The 21,392-nt window shown below is 46.2% G+C and overlaps 3 protein-coding genes across 4 annotated transcripts; 1 reads left to right on the forward strand and 2 right to left on the reverse strand.

The window, feature by feature from the left end:
- Positions 1 to 3,697: 3,697 nt before the first annotated feature.
- On the reverse strand, positions 3,698 to 6,293 carry LOC117847032 (uncharacterized). Of its 2 annotated transcripts, none has more exons than XM_034728168.2 (2): positions 5,521 to 6,293; positions 3,698 to 4,104 (listed from the first exon to the last, which is right to left on the reverse strand). In XM_034728168.2, the coding sequence occupies exon 1, from the start codon at positions 6,194 to 6,196 to the stop codon at positions 5,522 to 5,524; it is 675 nt and encodes a 224-aa protein (XP_034584059.1). In that variant the 5' UTR covers positions 6,197 to 6,293; the 3' UTR covers positions 3,698 to 4,104; position 5,521. The 2 variants fall into 2 exon arrangements, with proteins under 2 accessions (XP_034584059.1, XP_034584058.1); XM_034728167.2 differs by having other exon boundaries at positions 5,516 to 6,293.
- A 965-nt stretch (positions 6,294 to 7,258) lies between these two features.
- On the forward strand, positions 7,259 to 11,663 carry LOC117850581 (uncharacterized). The gene is made up of 4 exons (XM_034732439.2): positions 7,259 to 7,678; positions 8,154 to 8,263; positions 8,657 to 8,761; positions 10,264 to 11,663. Exons 1-4 carry the CDS (start codon positions 7,339 to 7,341, stop codon positions 11,080 to 11,082), a joined length of 1,374 nt encoding a protein of 457 aa, XP_034588330.1. The 5' UTR covers positions 7,259 to 7,338; the 3' UTR covers positions 11,083 to 11,663.
- Positions 11,664 to 20,182: 8,519 nt separating this feature from the next.
- Positions 20,183 to 20,987, reverse strand: LOC117847747 (monothiol glutaredoxin-S9). Its single transcript, XM_034729028.2, has one exon. It carries the CDS (start codon positions 20,876 to 20,878, stop codon positions 20,426 to 20,428), a length of 453 nt encoding a protein of 150 aa, XP_034584919.1. The 5' UTR covers positions 20,879 to 20,987; the 3' UTR covers positions 20,183 to 20,425.
- Positions 20,988 to 21,392: the final 405 nt, after the last annotated feature.

The raw sequence follows: 21,392 nt of genomic DNA on the forward strand, positions 1-21,392 counted from the left end.
GAAGGAAGAAGTTGAGGAGGGGTAGAGGAGAGGAGGGAAAGGAGGGGTATAATTATCTTTTGCCACCAAAGGTGCTAAAGTTTAGCACCCTATCCAAACATCCCAAGGTGCTAAACTTTAGCCCTCTATTTGAGAGTGATAAACTTTAGCACTGTGCTAAAATTTAGCACTTGGTTCCCAAACAGGGCCTAAGGTCTCCTCAAGACCTCTTTTGCCTAAATTAACTAACCTAGATCGACAATATTGAATACGGTAATACTGGGAGCCGCACGGCCGACGCTGGAGATAAATATCGGACGCGGGACCCGCCAACATCTCCCTCCGTTGATTATTTCAGCCACTCGTTCTTTTTCTCTAGTCCAGCTTCTTATCCATTTGTTCATCTTCTGTGAGCTCTAATCATTCTCTGCCTCTCTAGCCATGAACTAAATCCAGCTTTGCCCATTCTCTACAGCAACTCAGATCCTATGCCTACTCACGTCTTAGCGCCGCTGAGCATGCCGCTCCACAGGCCAGCGCGCGCAGCGAGCTGATGGCGCTCTCCGGCACGCGGCTCGCCGCCTTGCCGTACCAGTCTAGCGACAGCAGCCTCTCCGCTGCCGACGCCGGCTTCACCTCCATGGCGTCGTGCTTCGCGCGTGCCTCAAACGGCGGCGGCGGTCGGCAGGCGTGGGGCTAGGGAAGAATCCATGGTGGTAGCTATCATACTCTAGGAGGAAGAAGACTCAAACGTGAGGGACACCAACCATTCACGTAGCATCTAAATTTTGTAATGTTGCATCAGGTATTTTGAGATGTTTTGCGTAGTGTTCGCTAATGTTGCAAGATTGATTTTTAGATGTTCTATAGTACGTTCGATTTTTTGATGTTACAATATCTAACTTGAGATGTTGCAGCAGTAATATTTTTATATTGCATGGTTGATGATGACTTTTTTTTACGAAAGTTGATGATGATTTTATTTTTAGGTTCGGGATGTTGCAACTGTGAAATCGAGATGTTGCATTAGATGATGTATGATGTTGCACAAGGTGTTGCGAGATGTTTTGGATTAAAGGAATTTTTCCAACGAAACGGTGATTGAACACTGGCAAATGTTGCGATGGACTTCTTTTATGTGTTAGAACTTTGTTCCCAGAATTTTTATTCTTTTGCATGTTGCATGCAACATGTGACCATGTTGCAGCGGAATTTTTTTTATTCTTTTGCATGTTGCATGCAAATGTGACCATGTTGCGGCAGAATTTTTTTTCGCTTCCCAACCGTCCAATGCTAGCGTCCCGGATCGGATGTCCGGGCGCTAGTAGCACCCTATTAAATATCCTCAATGCTTGCATAGGTTAGGCTGGACCAAGCAGGCAAGCTGACCTAGGAACTAAACGAACCCTTGATCGCTCCTGTTCATTCTTTGTAAGGAAAACCTGTAACACAAATAAAACGTGTAAAAATTTGCACGTAATAATTTATCATGTGTTTTTGCAAGTCTTCGAACATCTTATTAGGAAGCTGATTTTTGGATAAGTTTGTAAACAGAGTAATATAATATGATGTTTTCGTATTTCTCTCTCTCCCTCCAATTTTTTTTTACTTCCCATGTCAATCATAATCTCTAACTATAGGAAGAGGACTCACCTGATTCTACTTTATGTCAAGTTAGTATGGCACATAAAGCGGAGTAAGACACTGATGAATTAGTTTAGTAGTAGAAAACAGCGATGGATCTATATTACAGGAGTCATCGAAGATGAGTGAGGAAGGACGTGATGGAGTGCTAGAGAATCTTGCGAACACGCGAAGAAGAGGAAGAAGGATCACGAACCTTTGAGATTAGACCTAAGGGCCTAAAATAAATTTAGATGGAGGGAGAAGGAAAAAATGTCTAAGACCCAGTAGCGGCAACACCCACGTAGTAGGGTTGAACCCAGGACACCTTTGACCCCGATGGGGTAACTTACCACTGCACCAGGCCTGTCCTCCATCAAGATGCGGAAAAATGTTCATTTTATTATCCCTAACAATCTATTTTTTCCATTTGTTATAAAAACATAATATCCATTATTTTTCATGTAAATGTGTAACTATACGACTAATTTAGTTTTATACGCTCATAGTCTTCACTTTCAGCTATTGCTAAAAAACATTCTGAATGTATTTTGTTCAACTTAGGATGTCTCTTTTGAACTTAAAATTCAACTTGTACATAGTGACAAAAATATATCTAGTTAGAGAATGTATCTTACCTATTATTAAATTAAATTATTATTAAAATAGTAATGTTTCTGCTTAATTTTTTGATTTGATCCGATCTAATATCACTGACAAAAGGACTAAGAGCATCTCCAACAATCTCCCTTTCCCCAATCTAACAATCATATTAGGAGAGTTGATAAGAAAATAATGCTCCAATAGTCTGCTTTTACATTTTCCATTTCCCAATAATTATTGGAACAACCCAATAATTCACCTAAACTTTCGCTAATTAAAGGAGGAGTTGTGACTCTTTCAATACGGTAGTTGGATTGGGATGAGATTATTGGGAGACTACAAAAGCAACTCTTCCAATGACAGTGAAAGTGATATTAGAATATCTCTATTAACTACTTATTGAAAAATATTTATTAAGAAATTGCTGGACATGCTTATTGATTTGTTATGATTTCCATGTGGGTTCAGCCGTTCAGACTCCGTTATTTCGGGACGTTCGTTTACGTCGGGAGCTTCTTTCCCCGTCCGCGCCTCCCTCTCCGCTCGTCCCTCCCTATCGCACGGTGCATGCACATAAGAGAAACCAACATCTTTGGTGCTGATTTAGTCGGTGCTGTGTTCAGGTTCATGCCGCGCTCCTCGTTCGTCCCAATCCGCACTCATGTTTAACAATAACACAAATACCAAATGGAAGAAGCAAGCAAGGAAATTGAATTAAACAAGGAAGCAAAACACGCACACGAGGCTGCGTTCATGCGTCGCCTCTAATCGCAATGCGCCGGTTGCCTCATGCCTGCGCGGATGCCTCCTCGTCCCGCCGCTCGGTTGCGTTACGCGGCCGGCGCCCCACCTGCCACTCGCTTGTCGCGAGGTGGCAGTCCTCTCGTCGAGTGCCGTCGTCGGTGCCGAACTAGGAGGAGGTGGCCCTGGGCCGTAGCCCGTAGTAGGCCGAAGTGAACTGATCGAGGAGGCTTAGGCAGGGGCAACATGCATTTGGGTGTCGCATACTCGTGTTCAAGAGACTTGAGAAGGAGCTGATGGCCCAAGTTGGTTTATCGTTGCTTCGCTTCGATGGTGCTCGAAAATCGACGCCGAAACCGACCACCGAACGTCCCAAAAATCAAAACCGACACCGAAAATCAAAAAATCGTCAGTACGATGGTAGGTTTTCGGTGAGGAAGTGTCTAGTCCTACTCACGCCGGACGGTTGCGCCGCCGTCTCTGCCCATCCCTCTTCTTCCCCAGCAGGTCGATCTCACGATTACCCAGTGTCGCGGCGCGGGTGCATATGCATCCATCCAGCAGCAACAAATTTGCCGGCCGATCGGCCGCCTAACTCGCTATAGATTCTCCACCCAGTGTGAAATTGATTCAGGAATCAGGATGGAGAGAACATTTGGGCGGCCGCTGCCGCCGGGCTTCCGGCTCCAGCCGACTGGCGAGGAGCTCCTCGCTGCCGTACGGACATATTTGCTAGTTTAACTAATTGAAATAATTTGATGTATAGATCAAGACGATGTTTTATTCATGGGGTCAAAATGAATAAGGTAAATTACTTGGGGTAGTAAAACAGACCCTTTTTCAACGATCTAGATGAAATTTTGGGTTCTCAAGGCAACATATCATGTGCGTAATTGTTTTTGAAAACGCATATCATATATGTTAATGATACTACTTTCCACCATCGGCATAACACCGAGCCCTGAAGTAGGCACATGCACAACAAATCCACCCATATCGAAATCCAGCAGCATAGATGGATCACTAGCTCTCCGATCTTTAGTCGCGGAGCACCCCAGCCGATAACAGTGACGGACGAAAGTCTCAAGACTTTCAGCCACCACCACACATGACAACTGGCGATAATATCGACGGGCCATCGAGCAATGATATAAAACACTGGCAAAAGAACGAGAACGGCATCGGAATCAGAATCAGAAGATGATAAACGATCAACTCTTTTTGTCAGACATAACTCCGGTTACACACAACAGAGTTGCCACCCCTAACGCTGAACGCCAGAAAAATGTATAAAGTTCTCCTAATATGGGCAAGCAAGACATGCTAATGCTCAAGCATGATCAGATACAGAACTGAAGGAGAATATAAACACATGCTAATGCCCAAGCACGAACTGATACAGAACTGAAGAAAAAGATAAACACAAGACAAAACGCTATGGTGGCATCATGCAAAAAAAAAAAAACTCCTAACATTTTATCTGAGCAATTCAACTCCCTAAGTGAAGGGATACACCAAGATACTATGCGGTCTGCAATTATACATATGTACATGTCCAATAAGCGTAATAATTGGTTCGTAGTTTTATTACATCAGATATATGCATGGATATATATAGTCAGTTGTATTACAAATTCAGTGCTCGATGCACTTAAAATTCCACATTCTACATAACAAAACGTTCACGTCGAATTAGTCAGTTCAAGCCTCATCCAAGGACTACATTCCACATTGTTTTTAGTTATCATGGTATTAAGAACATGAACTTGCAGTGCTACAAGCACTGCTGCATCAGAACTCATGGTGTCTTACTAATCTTATCTGGCTACCAGGAGACAAGTAATTCAAACCACTGTTCCCAAGATTCAACCAATCTTTGATAACACATATTTATTTGAAACAACATAAGCTGTTAAGACTGCCCTACCAACATGTTCAGTTTGGATTGCATACTAGAGGCAGGACGGAGCTGAAGTCAAACAGATGCTAGCCAGGAAGTTCGATTTTACTATAAACATCAATCAGCCAGAAAAAAGCATAAAACTACGCAAGGTTAGTCACTCACAAAAGATGTTCGATTTTACTGCAAATGTTGAGTATTGAGATGCCTAGTGACCTTTAGTGTACAAGTTAAATTCTTACTCGTCAATCACACAATGTAATGCATAAGGCAACCACAAACATGAAAAACTTAGAATAATCCCAACATTAAACATCCTTAAAACCATTTAACTCTTCTCTGAACACAACAGCAACAAACAATACAAGTATAGCATTTGCAAGTTGCAACCAAACCAATGCTGCAAGCTCTTCTCCACATAAAGGACTTCTCCATAAAGTACTATAGCAGAGTTCTTATCAACGGGATCTGAGTATCTAATGCATCATAGAGATGTCAAGTTGTCGACTAACCCAAAACAATGCGTCCACTCATCATCAAGAAAAAGCGATAGGATTTCTGTTACATATCCTCACTAATCAATGACCATGACTAAAAGCTCATAACTTGTGAGCTGAATAAGCAACCTTCAAGAGTAAATTGTTAGCAATAGGCCAAATAGCTCACCACCTGACCTCACTGCCGTGGCCTCCTCCGGAGTATGTAAACATCGGATTCCTCGTAGGCGTAATCCGGGTCGAGGTGCTCCCGTGCCACCTTCTCGATCACCGGGAAGGCGGACGGGACGGAGTCCCAGAACGCCTGGTGCGCCTCGGGCGACCGGATCTGGTAGCCGAGCAACACCACGCCGCGCTCGGCGTCGGCGAGCGCGTCCATGGCCGCGATGAGGTGCGGCACGGACTCCTGCACGTAGACCACGTCTGCGGCGACGACGAGGTCGAAGCGGCGCGGGGTGGCTAGCGTGGCGAGATGCGCGGGGCAGTTCCAGTGGAGTTGGGCGAGGCGGGGCGCGCGGGGGAGGTGGAGGCGATTGCGCCGCAGGTTGCGGCGGAGAGCGGGGAGGACGGCGGCGATGTCGGTGAGGACGAGGTCGGTGAGGCCGAGGCGGGAGAGGCCGAGTCCCGCCGGGCCGCATCCGGAGCCGAGCTCCACGGCCCGAGTGCCGGGGAAGCGGAGCACGTCGGCGAAGGGGAGGGCCGGGTCGCCGAGGCAGCGCTCGACGAACTTGACGATGACCAGTGACGAGGGCCACACAGAGGTGCCCACCTCGAAGGAGTCGTTGTCCTGCTCGAACGCCAGCACCGCTCCGCCCACCGGAAGCTCCACCACCGGAGATGCAGTGAATCGCATCTTCTCTCCGCCGCCGCCGCCGGCCCGTCAGTCCACCGAAGCGAAGCGAAGGGTTTTGGCCTTGGCCGGCTTGGAGAGAATCTTAAGTGCGAGGCCCTCGTTAAATTTATAATTGAATACGAGCCCCTGAACATTCATGTAGGCATATTGGAGAGAATGCCCTGTTTGGGAAGGGGTGTTAAAGTTTAACACCGCTTTTAACACTTTTTTAACATATTGGCAGCCAAACAATTATGTTAAAAGGGTTGGGTTAAAGTTTAACACCCTATTTTTCATAAACACATGAAGGGGTGTTAAAACTTGCTAAAGGTGTTAAAAGTGGTCCCCTAGCTCACATATCCCCTGGTTTGCCCCCCTCTCCTTCGCTGCCCCCCATCTTCCTCCCCCGATCCGCGCGCAGCGCTCCCTTCCCTGTGCGCCTGTGCCCGCCGCCGCCGGTCCGCCCGTCGCGCACCGCCGGTTCGCGCCGGGATGCTGCGCCGTCAAGGACGCCGCGCCGTGAGCCGTTGCTCCCACGCTGTCTTCCGCCGCGCTGGGGGCCGTCGCAATTCGTGGGGATGGGATCTCGGGAGGAGGGCGGCGGCGGAAGCAAGCAGCGCCGGGCCATCCATCTCGCCGGCCATCCCCGCCCGCAGGTCCTCCCCTTCCGCCCACCTTCGTCTCCTCCCCACGCCGCCCCAGATCCACGGCGCGGCGAGCCGGTGGACGGCGCCTTTAAGCTAGCTGGCAGCTTCGCGCGGGCGGCGGCCGGCTCCCCGGTCACAGCCACGTCCTCCCCAGCCAGTTGGCGCCGCCGCGACTCGTCCTCCTTCGACCGACGCTGCAGCCTCGATGAGCAGGAGGGGCAAAGGAGAGGAGGGAAAGGAGGGGCAATATTGTCAATTCCCATCAAAGATGTTAAAGTTTAACAGATCATCCAAATATCCTAATATGTTGAATTTTAACACTCCATCCGAGGAGGTTAAACGGTGAATCCAAACTCGCCCTTAGTACTAGCAAAGCAAGTTAGCGACACAAACTGTAATAAAAAAAATTAAAGGGTCGAACAGCAAAAGCAACAGCGCACCGCCGAAACCTTCCCCTCCGTCTCGTTCTCTTCAGTCTTCCCATCTCGGACGGCGCCTCTCCTCCGCTCCTCCGTGATGGATCCCAAAGCGGCGGCGAAGTCGAAGCGCTCTCACACGGTGCATGGACGCCGCGCCCACCAGACCCCTGCCGCGGCGGCAGCGCACAGGCAGAAGCGGGCCGCCGCCGCCGCCACCTCGTCCGGGCCCCGCAGCCGCAACCTCCCCTCGAATTGGGACCGATACGACGCCGAGGGCGAGGCAGAAGACCCCGCACCCGCCGCGGAATGGACCGGCGAGGTGGCCCCGCGCAGCAAGGGCGCCGACTTCGGGTTCCTGCTAGAGCAGGCGCGAGCGCAGCCCCGCGAGGCCCGGGGCCTCTGGGCGCCGTGGCTCCCCTCCCAGGATTCGCCGTTTGGTGAGTGAGCGCCGCGACTTTTCATTTCCATTGCTAGTTTCATCCTGCTCTGCCATTACCTGTACATGGAGCAAGCTTATTGATATTTTCGCTTCAAGTAGGAGTGGTGATGCTATCATCCCAATTCCCATAAGTATGCTGAAATCCGATGGTGTGGGGAATTCTAGCAATACTGATTCCGGGAAACTCGTCTTTTATCAAGTCTTCCTCTTCCTGATTGACTCAATCGATAGCGAATGAGACAAATTCAAAATATTGGCACCTTACGTGGAGGCTGCTTTAGAAAAAGCCTCCGGGGGGCCCATTGAGTTAAGCTCCCATATATCCTAAACTGAATTGATATAGTGTTGAGATTCCTGCAGCACTCAGTTAGCACATAATCTCTGCATATACATTGTTCAATAGTTACTCAAATTGATAAGTAGAGTCTTTGTTTCTGATGTTGCTTCATGATTGTTGATTCGCTATGTTTTAGATTTTATGCAAGCCTCTACATCTATGTTCGAAGCTAAAGGTGAAGGGATCTTGTCCTGGTGTGCTGATGATAACTTCATATTAGAGGACGATTTAGCACCAGATTTCGAGGTACAATATATCAACCCTGTGGATTTTACTTTGCTGTACAGAATGTGCCTCATCTTAAATTGTTAGCATCCAATGATGTACTAGTAGCTAATACAGTGTTAAAACGTAGAGGGATTGTGACAGTAACCACACTTTTGGCTTATTGTTGATTTTGTGGAAGGAAGTTTTGCATGGGTTAACCAGACAATAATGTCCTAGTAGAGTATCAGTTAGAATATTGTATGTGAAGTAATGTAGAAACATTTTTGGATTGGTGGACCTTCTGTGGTTTCTGGGTTTACCATGCATATAGAAACAATTAACTCTTGCATTCTCTTCCTCTGTGGTTGTGGGCTTACTATACCTATTTTTTTTCATGCTCACATGACAACTCTTCTTCTCCCCAACTTTCAGGTGCCTTTTCTTTCAATGGATTTGCATGCATTGGCCAACCAGCTTTCAAAGCTTAAGCTTTCTCAGAGACTTTTTGTAGAAGAAGATCTACTACCTGAGGATCTGGTATGCTCTTGTTTATAGCTATTCTGTTAAGAAGCTAGTTATTTAGACTTGGATTCTTAGGGCATGCACAGTGCAAAGACTATAATATAAAGAGAGAATAAATGCTAGGCCATTAAGTGTCTGTGAAGTACCTTAACCTACAAGGAAAATAGCTATTCCGAGAATGCTTAGATTAGCAGGTAATTTAAGAGCTTGTTTAAGCATTCATCCAGTCAGCCACAGCCTACAATGCATCTGATTTGCTCCGACCAATTTTTGTGCTAATTTGCTCATGTTACTTACTTTACTGAAATGTGATGCAAAGAGCCTGGCTCCCTAGGATCGATGGAGCCCGCTACCGCTGTCAACCGCCAGGCTGAGAGGCAATGCTGCCCATAAGAACCCTCCCTGGCCTCCACCCTGGCATGATTTTTGAGCAACTACCCACAGGTGGTCTGCCACATCATTGCGTTGTACAGGACCTTAAAAGCTAGCTGTGGATTGTGGGTTGTTAAAAGCTGTAAGCTGAAGGGATGCAGCTTGTGGATTGTAATATAAACAGGGTTGGATTCTAACAATCTGCTTTTAAAAATCGCCTGCATGTTTTAGCTTCAACTCTTAGAACCAAAATCTACAATCCAAAGCTAAAGCAATCAGGGGTCCTAAGTTTGCCAGGTTTCCAACCACACACTAAGATTAATATTGTCTTGATTACTAAATCCGCAACCACAGAACCACCACTTCACTTTTCTTCCGGAGCTTTATTTTTATAATCTTGCGAACATGGTGCATGAACTAGAGCTCTTGCTACTGTTATTGTCGACACACGTTGGCTTTTCCATTGCAACCAGGGGCAAAGCTAGTGACAAAACGACCATAGATATGACATTAAAGAGCACAAATACGTTTAATAGCAATATGCCAGTATATGGTAAATATGAGCCTATTTGTTGGGAAAGTTTTATTTGCCATGATGCATTGGCACCAGAGAAGCTTAACGTGGCTTCGCCCCTAGTTGCAACCGATTTCATCACCCATGACAAGGATATGGTGCTTTGGTGCTCTTCCTGTCATGCAGCTACATGTGCACTTCTTGCTGTTTTGGTCACAACCACTTCCTTCTGCAAAAACTAGCCATCATGGGAATTGCCTCAATGGCTCACTCTGCTATCATTTGTGGCAGCTAAGCTTATCTTAGCTTTCCAAAGTTTCTGATCAGAGTGTTTTTGCTGTTACATCACAACAGTGCTGCACTATCTGATCCATTTGCGTTGATGATTAAAACTTCTGTTCCTATCTTGTTTTGTGCATGATATATACAATTTTTAAGTAGGTGAAACTAATGTTTTTTTGCTTGTTATTGCATTTTAGTTTGTAATTAGCTGTTTTACCTTCCCTTGTATGCCTTCTATCAAGATTCTCATTGATATTGTTTTTATTTTATAAGCATGCCATTTTATTTGAGGCTTTTTCATGTCCATTTTTCTGACTTCATCTTTCTGGATTCATTTGATTATTTCTAGGCTGATGCATCGAAAGACAATGAAATACTGATTGAATGTGACACTTCTGTGGAAAGTGATGCTAAAGTCAGTTCAGTTGGGCATAACTTGAACTTTGAGCCATGGAAAGATGCAAGTCATCATGAATGTGCCGGCAACACCTATTCTGATGATCAAATGAAATCAGAACGTCAGTCGCAATGTTTTGAACATGAAGCTACTACATCACCCAAGATTAGTACTCATTTAGTGAATTCGGACAGTGAAGAAGATAAGACATATAAAAGAACCATGGATACTGATCCTGATACAGGGCTTAGCAAAGGGTTGAAGTTTGAGGTGGGCTCTGCAGAAGAAGAACTTGACATGCTCCTCAATTCATTTAGTGGAACTCACCTTTCTAGCTCCAACTTGGATGAATCATTTGGACATGATTCAACTTCTCAAGGTGCAAAGATCAGTTGGTCGAACAAGAAAGTTACACCTAGCATGTCTTCCCAATCACCTCTTGCACCTGTGGACAATGCTCTAGATGACTTGCTTTCAGAGACTTCCATACCTGAACAGAATGAAGGTTTTGCTACACAAGTTTCAACTTCTCAACCAACTGTTAGATCTGGCCAGAACTTTGACTCCGGATATGCTATGAAGATTGATGTGATTGCATCTATTGATGATTCAGTGGATAATTTGCTTGAAGGCACTTCACTGTGCTTAAGTGAGCCAAAGGAGACTACAACGGTACAAGGACCAAACACCACCCCACATGACAGTGTCCCCACTCATTCTGGCCCCTCAAATGCATCAGATGATTTTGATTCATGGTTTGATTCCCTATAGGGGAGAAAAAGGTTGGTGCTGTGAGGAAGTGATGCCTGACTTGAGGGATTCTTCTCTGTGACGCAAAGGTCCTTTGTGCCATTATTCACTCAATTCTTGAATCTAACTGGTAAACGTGTTCAGGGAGCTGTATTTCAAAGTTCTCTCTCTTTTTTTTTTTTATGGAGGTCCACCAGAGAACTATCTCTGTGTTAGGTTTTCATGGGAAGTGATGAAGTGGATAGAGCATTGTATAAAAGCTAAAGGTCATCTGTGCTGGTTCATCGTGTGGTTCATATTGATTCAGTTGGCTGGCTGCTGTGAAATCTGAATGGGATATGCACCTCCTTGAACTAAGCATGTTTTTGCTGTTGTACCATTATCTGCGAACTGTTTCAGAAACAAACTAATGCAAACAGTTCGCAGTTCGTGCCCCCTTCTTAGCAGTAGACTTAAGGGTGCGTTCCGGGATTCGGTCTGTTTCCTGATGCGCAATTTGTTATGCTACATGTAAGCTAAACTGTACTGAGCTAGACGACTCATATGGTGGGACCCAATCACCAAACTTCAAAACCTGCGCAACTAACAGTTGGTCCTTCTTAGCGTTGTCCTCTGATTCAGATGTTTAATCTGTGTGCTACTCCCGCTGGCCAATGATTCTGTTGAAGACCACTTAAGATGGGTTACTTCGTGGGCTAGCATCTGGAAAAAGAAAGAAAAGGTAGATCTCTGTTGAAAAGGTACGATGTCTCGTCCTTCACCAGTTGTCGCTGCGAAACTGATCTTTTCCGAACTGTAAAATAATTTGATGAAAGCTTGCTTTTGACGTATTCATTTGTTTTGAATAGAAGAATATAATTGTCGTTATAGTGACTCAATTAAATTGGCTTGGCTTTTATCATTTTCAGTGTGAGGTCTGTTGATTTCATCGCTCGTTTGGTTTGCACTCGTGCATGGTTCGTAGCCTAGACTCGAGCATATCTTTGATTCTTGACACCTTCTGTCCATATCCAAAAAGATCCTGGTATTATCACGTGGCTAGAGACGATGTGGCTCTTATCCCAGGGGCTACGTGGGCTAGACTAGTAGAGCCAAAACTAGTTACTTTCGTGGGCCAACCACATGACAACATTGCTCTTGCTGATCCCGTGACTTCAGCTCCATGTTTGGGTAAGTGGTCTGAACTCAAACATTGTAGATAAGGTCTTCGACTTACGTATAAGACACAGTACAATTTATTTCATCGCACGGGATCTTCTACCCTGTAACAGGTAAATAGGTAGGCACGTAGGCCTGCTTATGGAGCGGGTTGGAATGGGTTTCACGGAACGGGTTGTGATGCGAGATGTGTTTGAATGGGTTAAAATGGATTTTAGTATCTAATGGGTTGAACGGGTTGGGTACATCACAAATGCGGGTTGAAGTGGTTTTTTTGTTTGAGTTTGCATGTGTTTAACTCATAGCCTCATAGGCTTCTTGACGTGGGATCCATATATAGATTTAGTCAGTACTTTGCACAAAGAAACAGAATGTCAAACTGATTTATTTCCAGCAAATTTCGATCAATTTCTCTAAAATTTTAAGTTGTGAACACGAGGTTTAAGTTTTAGGGTCCGGTTCTTGACACGGGGCCGCATGTAAGTGCAGCCACAATACTTTGAACAAAATAGTGGATTGTCAAGCTGATTCATCCGGAACAAATTTTCATTCAGTTCGCTCAAATTTTAAAGTGCGAACGCAAGGTTTTAGTTTTAGGATCCGACTCTTGATGCGGAACCCACATGTAAGTCCAGCTGCACTACCTCAATACCTTGTACAAAGTAGTAGACTGTCAATTCATCTCCAGCAAATTTTGATCAATTTTTCTAAAATTTTAAGCTGTGAACGCGAGATTTTAGTTTTAGGGTCCGGCTCTTGATGCAAAGCTCACATATAGGTCCAGCCACACTACTTTGCACAAAGTAGCGGATGTCAAACTGATTCATCTGCAACAAATTTCAGTCAATTTCTCTAAAGTTTTAAGGTGTGAATACGAGGTTTATATAAACTTATAGGTTCATATACCAAACCCATGGGTTATATCAATTGGTGGGGTGGGGCAGGTTGGGTTTAGACAATAGAATTACTCCCTTTGGATTTTTTTACATGTCACATTAGGTTTATCCTAAGTCAAGCATGTTCAATTTTGACCAAATTTATAGAAAAATACAACATCTACAATACCTAATTTGTTTCGTTGAATGCACTAAGGAATATCTTTTAATAGTGCATGTATAGTTGTTGTTGTTGTATTTTTCTATATATCTGGTTAAAGTTGGATAGGTTTGACTTAGAACAAACCTGATGTTACATGTAAAAAACCAGAGAAAGTATGAAGCGGAGCGGGTGGGTGAATGAGTTTTGTTGCGGGTTAGGGTGGGTTTTAACCTATTAGGAGGCCAAGGCACGGTAAAAGAAAATAATGATGGTACCAAACCATACCTAACTTGAATGGCCAGCCAGAGTCAAGCATTTTTATTTTACTTACTTTTGAGTCTTTGTCACCCTCCCTTGTGTCTAAGGCTATCCGCCCTACAACGTGGACGCTTCTACTTTACAAATTGCTTGTGAGTTTGTAGAATAAAGGACCTCAGCATAATGACTCGTCACTGCCTGGCTAGCTTCTGTCTTGCACAGCAAAGCCTGCTTGTTTGTTCCAACATCTTTTACGCAAGTTGTGACTGGCCAAACCCCAATACACGGTGTTCCACGGTAATATGCCTTTGGATTCCTTCCATGGTTATCAATACTAAAAGAATGACATACTGAAGAAACAAGAGAAAACCGCAAGATTTTCCAACCACACCACGGGTCTTGACAACACTTCGTTGAACAGAGACCAGGTCCTAACCCCCACCCAAAGTCCTCCATTAGGACGCGCTGGAAACCTCAGGCGGCGTTAGTTAGCTGACCACCATGCACAAACAAATCAAGCTGACGTCCTCTAACCCGCAGATCCGCGGAGGCGGTGACGTCAACAGGAGTCCTGGCAACGCATTCCCAGTAGCCCTGTCTGATCTCACTCGCCGCCCCCAACCACTTGCTACTTGTCAAACCTGTTGGCGTCAGGGCGCGATCCTCCCGGATCTCCGTCCCACGTTGGACCGTGGCCGTGCTCGGGCCACGTCGGCGCGCGAGACCGAGCACACTGCCGTCGTCACCGGATTACATCGGCGACGCCCATTTTTTTTTTAATGCGCCGGTGACTGCTCGTGAGATCTTGACGCCCCTCGTCCGGCCACTGGTTTGCCTGCACGTCTCCTGGTTGGTTGTTCCATGGATGTGAACTGCCAACCATATTCTTGTGCAGATCGATGCTGCGTGTGCTTCGGCTTTGCTGACGCCCCCCAGCGGCCGCAACTGGAAGCAACGTATTAGCTGGGTGGAGCAAGACCATGCGAGTGCGTTTTCAGGGCCTTTTCAGCTTCTAGACGCTGGGCTGGTTAAAGCTTGATATTTTGCATCTCTCCTCCGATTGGTTGTGGAGTTGCAGCTGATGTGTGAAGCTCCTCGCTTTTCAGCCATTTTCCTTTACATTGTCTCTTTTTTCTTGCCACGTGCTTCTCGAGTAATTGCAGTATTGCTTACTTTCCTACTCCTGCGTGCTCATGCTAATGAGCTAATCCTCACTGTGATGAAGCTGACGTGTTAAACCCAACCCCCCCACCCCCCACCCCCCGGGCGCCACCCCGTTTTTTTTTTACAATTTGTTTGAAGCAAAGTCCATGTCAACATGCATGCGTTTGAGTTCGATTTGGTACCAATTAACCACAACGACGGCAGATCCTACACCTGTTGCGCTTGTTAAAACGAAAGCGGGAGTAACCATTTCTTTTGAGCAAGGATACACTAGGAGTTCGTTTGGTAAGGTTTCGGCTCCTCTGAAAACAGCTCCGGCTCGAGCTCCTCTGGTGGAGTGACTTCTCTGGTGGAGCTGAAGCCGTTTTGAAAAACGTTTGGCAAAACTGCTTCATCCTATTTTTCATGAATGGATTGAAGATGTCAAATGTCCAATATACCCCTTGATATATGACTAGATTGTTAAGCTGCATTGTATGTTTCCCTTCCGCTTGTAATTTTAGTTCATGTAAATTAAAAAAATAAATAGAAATATTTTCTAGATCTCATGCACAGAAGGTTTGTGTCTTCGTGATGGCCTCGTCTTTGCTCATTTGTTGTAGTTGGTATGCAATTACTAGCTACTTAGTAATACCAATTGCTAGTTTCGGTTGTACATCAATAAAAAAGAAACGGAAATTGGACCCAAGCAGTACCGTAGCTAACAACAAACAATGGTAGTAACCAAGGCAGCAGCACAAGAGCTTCTGACTCTCTCCTCGCTGTTCAGCAATAATAGTAGTGGTTTTTACAGAAGATGAGGCACAATCCTCACATAAACCATACAAGCCAACATAGATGCTCATGATGATCTAGAAAGAAAGATCACCCTTGCAAGGTCATCACGGAATCTATCCATTGCCTGATCATTCAATTCTGAAGTTGATGTATCGCTTGCATTTTGGGAAGGAAGATGTCTTGCATATCTTGATGGTATGGTGGGCACATAGTCAAGATTCCGATCACATTTGTGAAAATGTTTATCTTGTGCATTGTTCTCACGAATGAAGTAATGGAGGCACATGGTTGCGGCAATGATCATCATTTTCTTCTCCAACGGAAAAGTCAACATTTTGAGAAGTATTTTCCACTTCATTTTCAACACTCCAAAAGCACGCTCTACCACATTACAAAGACTTGAATGCAAATGGTTAAAGAGCTCATGCTCATCGCTTGGAGCAGGACCCCTCCTTCATTCTGGCACATGGTACCTTGCGCTCTTGTATGGAGCCAAGTACCCTGGTCTGTTTGGGTAACCGGCATCAACATTGTAATATTTTCCTAAGAACGCATGGCTGCATTCCAAATATGTCCATGTAGACACTTGTGACAACAATAACGAAATATGAACATACCTACAGGAGGGCGCGGGAATTTGTCATAATCATGCCTCAGTGCATGGAACAACATATTGGTGTCATGCATAGATCCAGACTGCCCAATAGATGCATATGTGAATCGCAAGTCAAAATCAACAACAGCAAGAACATTTTGTGTCGCTTTGCCACTTCGGCCAATATATCTAATAAAGTCATCAGGAGGTGGTGTTGCCAAAATGTGACATCATTCTACGATCATTACTGATCCTTGGGTGTATAGTACCGAAATTAGGATCAATAGGTCTTATGTAGTCCTTACACATAGCCACCACACAATAAAATACCTCCTTGAATTTTGTATTGATGGTCTCTGAAGAATGGTTGAATATACCATCTATAACACTGTTCGACATACCTTGACCACACATAAGTAGGAACATAGCAAGTGATTCTATAGAATTAATGTGAACAGATGACTCAAGATCATATGTACTCGCTAGCAAATCATGCAGCTGGTAGAATAGGTGTGGATCCATCCTGAACATCTTGTGGCTCTATCTTGGAGTGTGAAGTTTTTCCATAGTCCAACCAAAGCCACTCTGTGCTAGAGTTCTAGTCCAATTTTTGTCATGGTATGTCATGAAATATTTAGAAGTAAGAATAGTAGTCATAAATTGAATATTTTGAGCACCCCTCAACAATGCAAGAGTTTTTACACTCCATTCATCACCATCAGAAGCACTATCATCAGTCTCATGAGAAGTATTATCAGATCTGTGCATGAGACAGAGAACAATCATTAAAATAGTACCATTATTACAAGTCGAAATGGTAGCATTGGAAAGTCATACAGAGCCTACAAATTATTACAAGCTATTAAACTAGTGCCATTGGAAGCAACAAATAAATAACATTCAGAAATAAAAAGTCCTAATTGGAAGGATACACTGGTTACCAACAAATAAATAACATCCATAAATGCTCAACTTAGGCACATCATTTCTAGTCATCCACTCATGCTTTCTAGTCAACCAATCAAATCTTTCTTCAGGTGTGTCCAATGTCATGAACATCTGTCTTTCAGCCTTTTTTTAAAAAAAAACAAGAGATGCAATACAATGTTCATTTGTTCCTAGAACAGCACCATAGTCCTTCACCAAAGCCATGACATCCTAGATAGAATAACCATATTTGTCCTCCCTCCTTACAATGAACTCACAAGATGCAGTTGTTCGCTCATTCATCTCCACAATCTTCCCCATTTATTCTTAAAACCAATGACCTACACTTGTCTTAGGTTTCTTTCCCTTCTTGTTATCAGCCCCTCTACCTCTCTTCCCTCTCCCACTAGTAGGTGTGTCACCTCCTCCGGTTCACTATCATCGTCATTGTCAGCTTCATCTTCATCATCAAGATTAATGGGAGAAGTACCAGAAGACAGATTTGTTTGAGAAGGTCTTGCACCATTAGAAGCACACCAATGATCGTCACTGGTGTTACGAAGATCTTCGAACATAATTCCCAAGTTTTCCTCATTTTGGAGCCCTCTATTTTTGAATCTGGTACATCTCTTTATTTTCTGTAATGCAAGAAATAATTATCAGTATGGAAACAAAGCATGCAGCAACACAATGGAGCATTGTTAGCATGGAAAATAACTTGCACTTACTGCTGCTGTTTCCTTCCACCAAGTTTTTGACATAACTATATTCTTTCCTGATTCATCCCATTCTATACCAGTCTTCTTATTGGTCAGTTGCTTCTAAATTCCATAATCAGTTTTCAATTTGTCCCATTTGTTCTTGAACTATTGTCTAGTATATAGAATACCGGTCCTCTCATGAAACCTTTGTATCACATTCTTGTAACCGGTCTTATTCAAATGAGTGCTTGACCGATTTCCTTTTTGAACTTCATCTGCAAAAATCTCACAGACTATTCTAGTATTCTCATCACACCAAGCGACATCTCTGTTGCCAATAAAATCAGTACTATAAGCACCAAATATCAAGTAACCTACACATTCCAAGCATACTACAAATTCCATTTTCACACAGAGATGTATGACACGACATTCCAATTATGCTCAATGAATTGCTAGTATGACAAAGTATTTCTTACTTTGGATCGGCATTGCGAACGTCGACGGTTGCAGGGGTAGCGGGGACTGGCGCTTGTGGTCTAGGTGCCCGGCCAGCACATCCTCCTCCACGGTGAGCAAAGGCTTCTCAAAATGGCACCGCCCTTGCCTCCCTTGCCTCAGTGTTCTGGTTCACGGCCGATGCCGGCGCCGACGCCGATGGCGACAATGTCACCAAGATGCTAGAGAGCCACTCCGGTCCGAGAGCCACGGTCACCGCTGGCCGCTGCGCTGCTCCACCAATCCAGCACCACTCCGCCGCCCGCCATGGACACCTCTCCTGGAAGCACGCCGGCACCCACACCACAGCGGGGGCCGTCGGGCCATGCTCCTGCGCCCGTGGTCGAGGCAACCACCGGACCGCTGGCCCATGAGCCGCCGTCCTGGTGAGCCGCTGCCTGGCCGGTCGCCGCCAGGCTGGGCAGGGCGCCATAAGGACCAGATGCGGAGGCTCCGGCGCCCCAATCCCTAGATCAAGGTCAACCACGGTGGATCCACTGTTTTCCCCACCCAGAGTGGCCTCCCTACACGCCGGTTGCGAAAGATGGCCGGTTGGGATAGGTGGTGCGGTGGTATTTTCCATGTAATTTTGGCGAAGTTCATGGGCAATTACATAAGCATCCGAGCTGGCCTGCGGGAGAAGCCGCACGGAACCACAGTTTCCGGCTCCGTCTCCTGCATACAAAAATGGCTCCGGCTTCACGATAGCTTCTGCAAAGAAACTTTTGCGCACTGCTTCACCTAAAACGGCTCGGTGAGCCGATCCTGGAGCTCTACCAAACTCGCCGTTGCGGTGTACTGTGATGCACTCTGTGCGCGCGATTTTGTACGGTACATTCACCTCAGATGGCATCTGACAGCACGGATGGATGCGCACACGTCTACTAATCCAGGTTTTTATTCCGTGCAAGTTTTTTTCTTTTTTAGATCATTCCGTGCAAGCTTTGTCCCGTGACAACTCATCCGCTGCTATTTTTCGCACCGGCCGGGCCAGCCGCAGCGAAATATGCGTACCCAAGCACCCGTTTGGTTCCTACTCCGTGGTACTAGTCTTTGTTCATTAGTGATGCGTGATTATACATAGTACGTGCCGTTGGCTTCTGTCTGGTTAGTTTTGGAAAGCTCGTGTACCTCCTGGATGCTGGAGCACATGGTGCGACGTGCCAACGTGGCAAACTGGCAGCATTGCTTTTGTATTTTTTTTTACAATTTGCACTTTTTCTGTCTGTTGGTAATATTGTGTCACTATGTTAGCCTTAACGTGGATTTTGGAACAGGCGACAATGACAAAGATGCGAGCGAATTGAATACAGTACATGGTCTCACATGAGGATTTCCTTACTGATTGTGTCGGTAAATGTTTTGATCAGAAACATTTTATTTCAATTCATTTTGCAGTCATGTTATGCTGCCGGGTACATCAGGGGAATGATGATCACACATTCATCCTTGTTCGCTTCAGCTGTTTCCTCGGCTGCAGCTGTGGCTGAGCCGTTCGGCAGCTAGCTGCAGGTGTTGTAGCTGCTGGCAGGCTGTTGCAGCGGCAGCCACAGCCATCACTACCGAACGCTAATTATAAAGTTTCATTTGGAGACAGGGATTAAAGTTTAATCATGTTATATTGAATGTTTACTAATTAGGAGTATTATATATAGATTAATTATAAAATCAATTGCATAAATGAAAGCTAATTCGTGAGACGAATCTATTAAGCCTAGTTAGTTCATGATTTAACCATGTGATGCTACCGTAAATATGTTCTAATCATGAATTAATTAAGTTTAATAGATTTATATCGCGAATTAGCCACGGCTTATGCAATTAATTTTATAATTATTTTACGTTTAGTCTTATCCAAACATCTGATGTGACCCAAACTAAAAATTAGTCGATGGAACCTGAACTAACCCCTGAAAATCCCAATCATGCGATTTTTGCAGCTCCAACCGACCGCGAACTCGTAGCGTTCATGATTCACGAATAGAATGTGCACACTGGCAGAAGCTCAGGTAAATTCCCAGCACTCTTCAATTCATATTCACATGATGGAAAATAAATAGAAATCGCTTAACTATATAGTATATGCTTCTCTAAAAGAATCGAAGTCCTATCTAAGATAAGTTAACACACCTTCAGTAACTCGAAGGAGTAAAATAAAAGAAGAAAATGATGAAGAAGAGGAGGAGCGCCACCGCCAGCAGGAAGAACTGATGTGCACGGCCACGAGCCAGCGGAGCCCCATGTTTCCTCAAAGCCAGAGCGCGCCGGCCTCCTTCAGTATGGGCACGAGCTCGCCGGAGATGTGCACGGCCATGAGCCGGTCGAGGCCCCCGAGGAGCCTGCCCCCGACGAACACCGCCGGGAGCGCGACGTCGCCGGCGGCGACGATCCCGGCGAGCTCAGCCTCGCCGGCGACCTCGTGCACGGCGGGGTTGACCCCGAGCCCCTGCAGCAGCCGCTTCACGACGTGGCTGAGGCAGCACCCGCGCCTCCCCACCACCAGCACGGGGCTCTCCGCCACGGCCCGCCTCACCTCCTCCCTCGCCACCGCCGGCTGCTGTGCAGCCTGCAGCCTCTCCTCCGCTGCCGCCGCCGCGACGGCATCGACGACGGCTGCCGCCTCGGCGGTGGCCATCGGCGCGGGACGCGGCCGCGGCGGCCACGGCCGGCTGGCGGCGCTGTACGGGATGGCCTGGTACATTCTCCTTCCTTGGCGTCCTCTTGCTTGCACGACTTCGCTCTCCTTTTTCTTGGTTCGGTTTGCGATGCGAGCTGCGACTTGTGTTGTGTGTGCGTGTGACGGGCAGAGGCAGGAGGGCCCGGATATATAAAGGGCGGTGAGGTCAGCGGGGAAAGGGGATGGCGTCATCCCGTGGGGGAGGGCCCACGCGGTGGGGAGGACCGGAGCCGGAGGAGGACGGCGACCGCGGCGTTCGCGCCAACCGCGGCGCGCGCGCGGTGTGGCGTGGCGGGGCGTCAGCCGCGGTTGGAGGTGGTTTGGTGGGCCCGCCACGCCCCGGCCGCCCGGACAACCGATCAGACGATCAGTGACGACGGAAGGAATGGGGGGGAGCGTGACGGGGCGCGAGGAACGTGCAGCGCGTGGGAGGTGACGTGGTCGGTGACGCTTGGCTGGCCCTCCGTGGGACCCGGTGACGGCCGCCGGCGGCAGCGCCGCGGAGTCGTGGAAGCTTTGAGTTGTATTATAACAGTGC

The sequence above is a fragment of the Setaria viridis genome, chromosome 3 (assembly GCF_005286985.2).
Source record: "Setaria viridis chromosome 3, Setaria_viridis_v4.0, whole genome shotgun sequence".
Lineage (NCBI taxonomy): Eukaryota > Viridiplantae > Streptophyta > Magnoliopsida > Poales > Poaceae > Setaria > Setaria viridis.

What these genes read in the sequence shown, in the direction of transcription:
- LOC117850581 (XM_034732439.2), top strand. Translation starts at nt 7,339, where the DNA reads ATGGATCCCAAAGCGGCGGCGAAGTCGAAGCGCTCTCACACGGTGCAT. An exon ending in CTCCCAGGATTCGCCGTTTG is followed by an intron (nt 7,679 to 8,153) that starts GTGAGTGAGCGC and finishes GCTATGTTTTAG; the next exon opens with ATTTTATGCAAGCCTCTACA. An exon ending in ATCTACTACCTGAGGATCTG is followed by an intron (nt 8,762 to 10,263) that starts GTATGCTCTTGT and finishes GATTATTTCTAG; the next exon opens with GCTGATGCATCGAAAGACAA.
- LOC117847747 (XM_034729028.2), bottom strand. Translation starts at nt 20,878, where the DNA reads ATGTACCAGGCCATCCCGTACAGCGCCGCCAGCCGGCCGTGGCCGCCG.
- LOC117847032 (XM_034728168.2), bottom strand. Translation starts at nt 6,196, where the DNA reads ATGCGATTCACTGCATCTCCGGTGGTGGAGCTTCCGGTGGGCGGAGCG.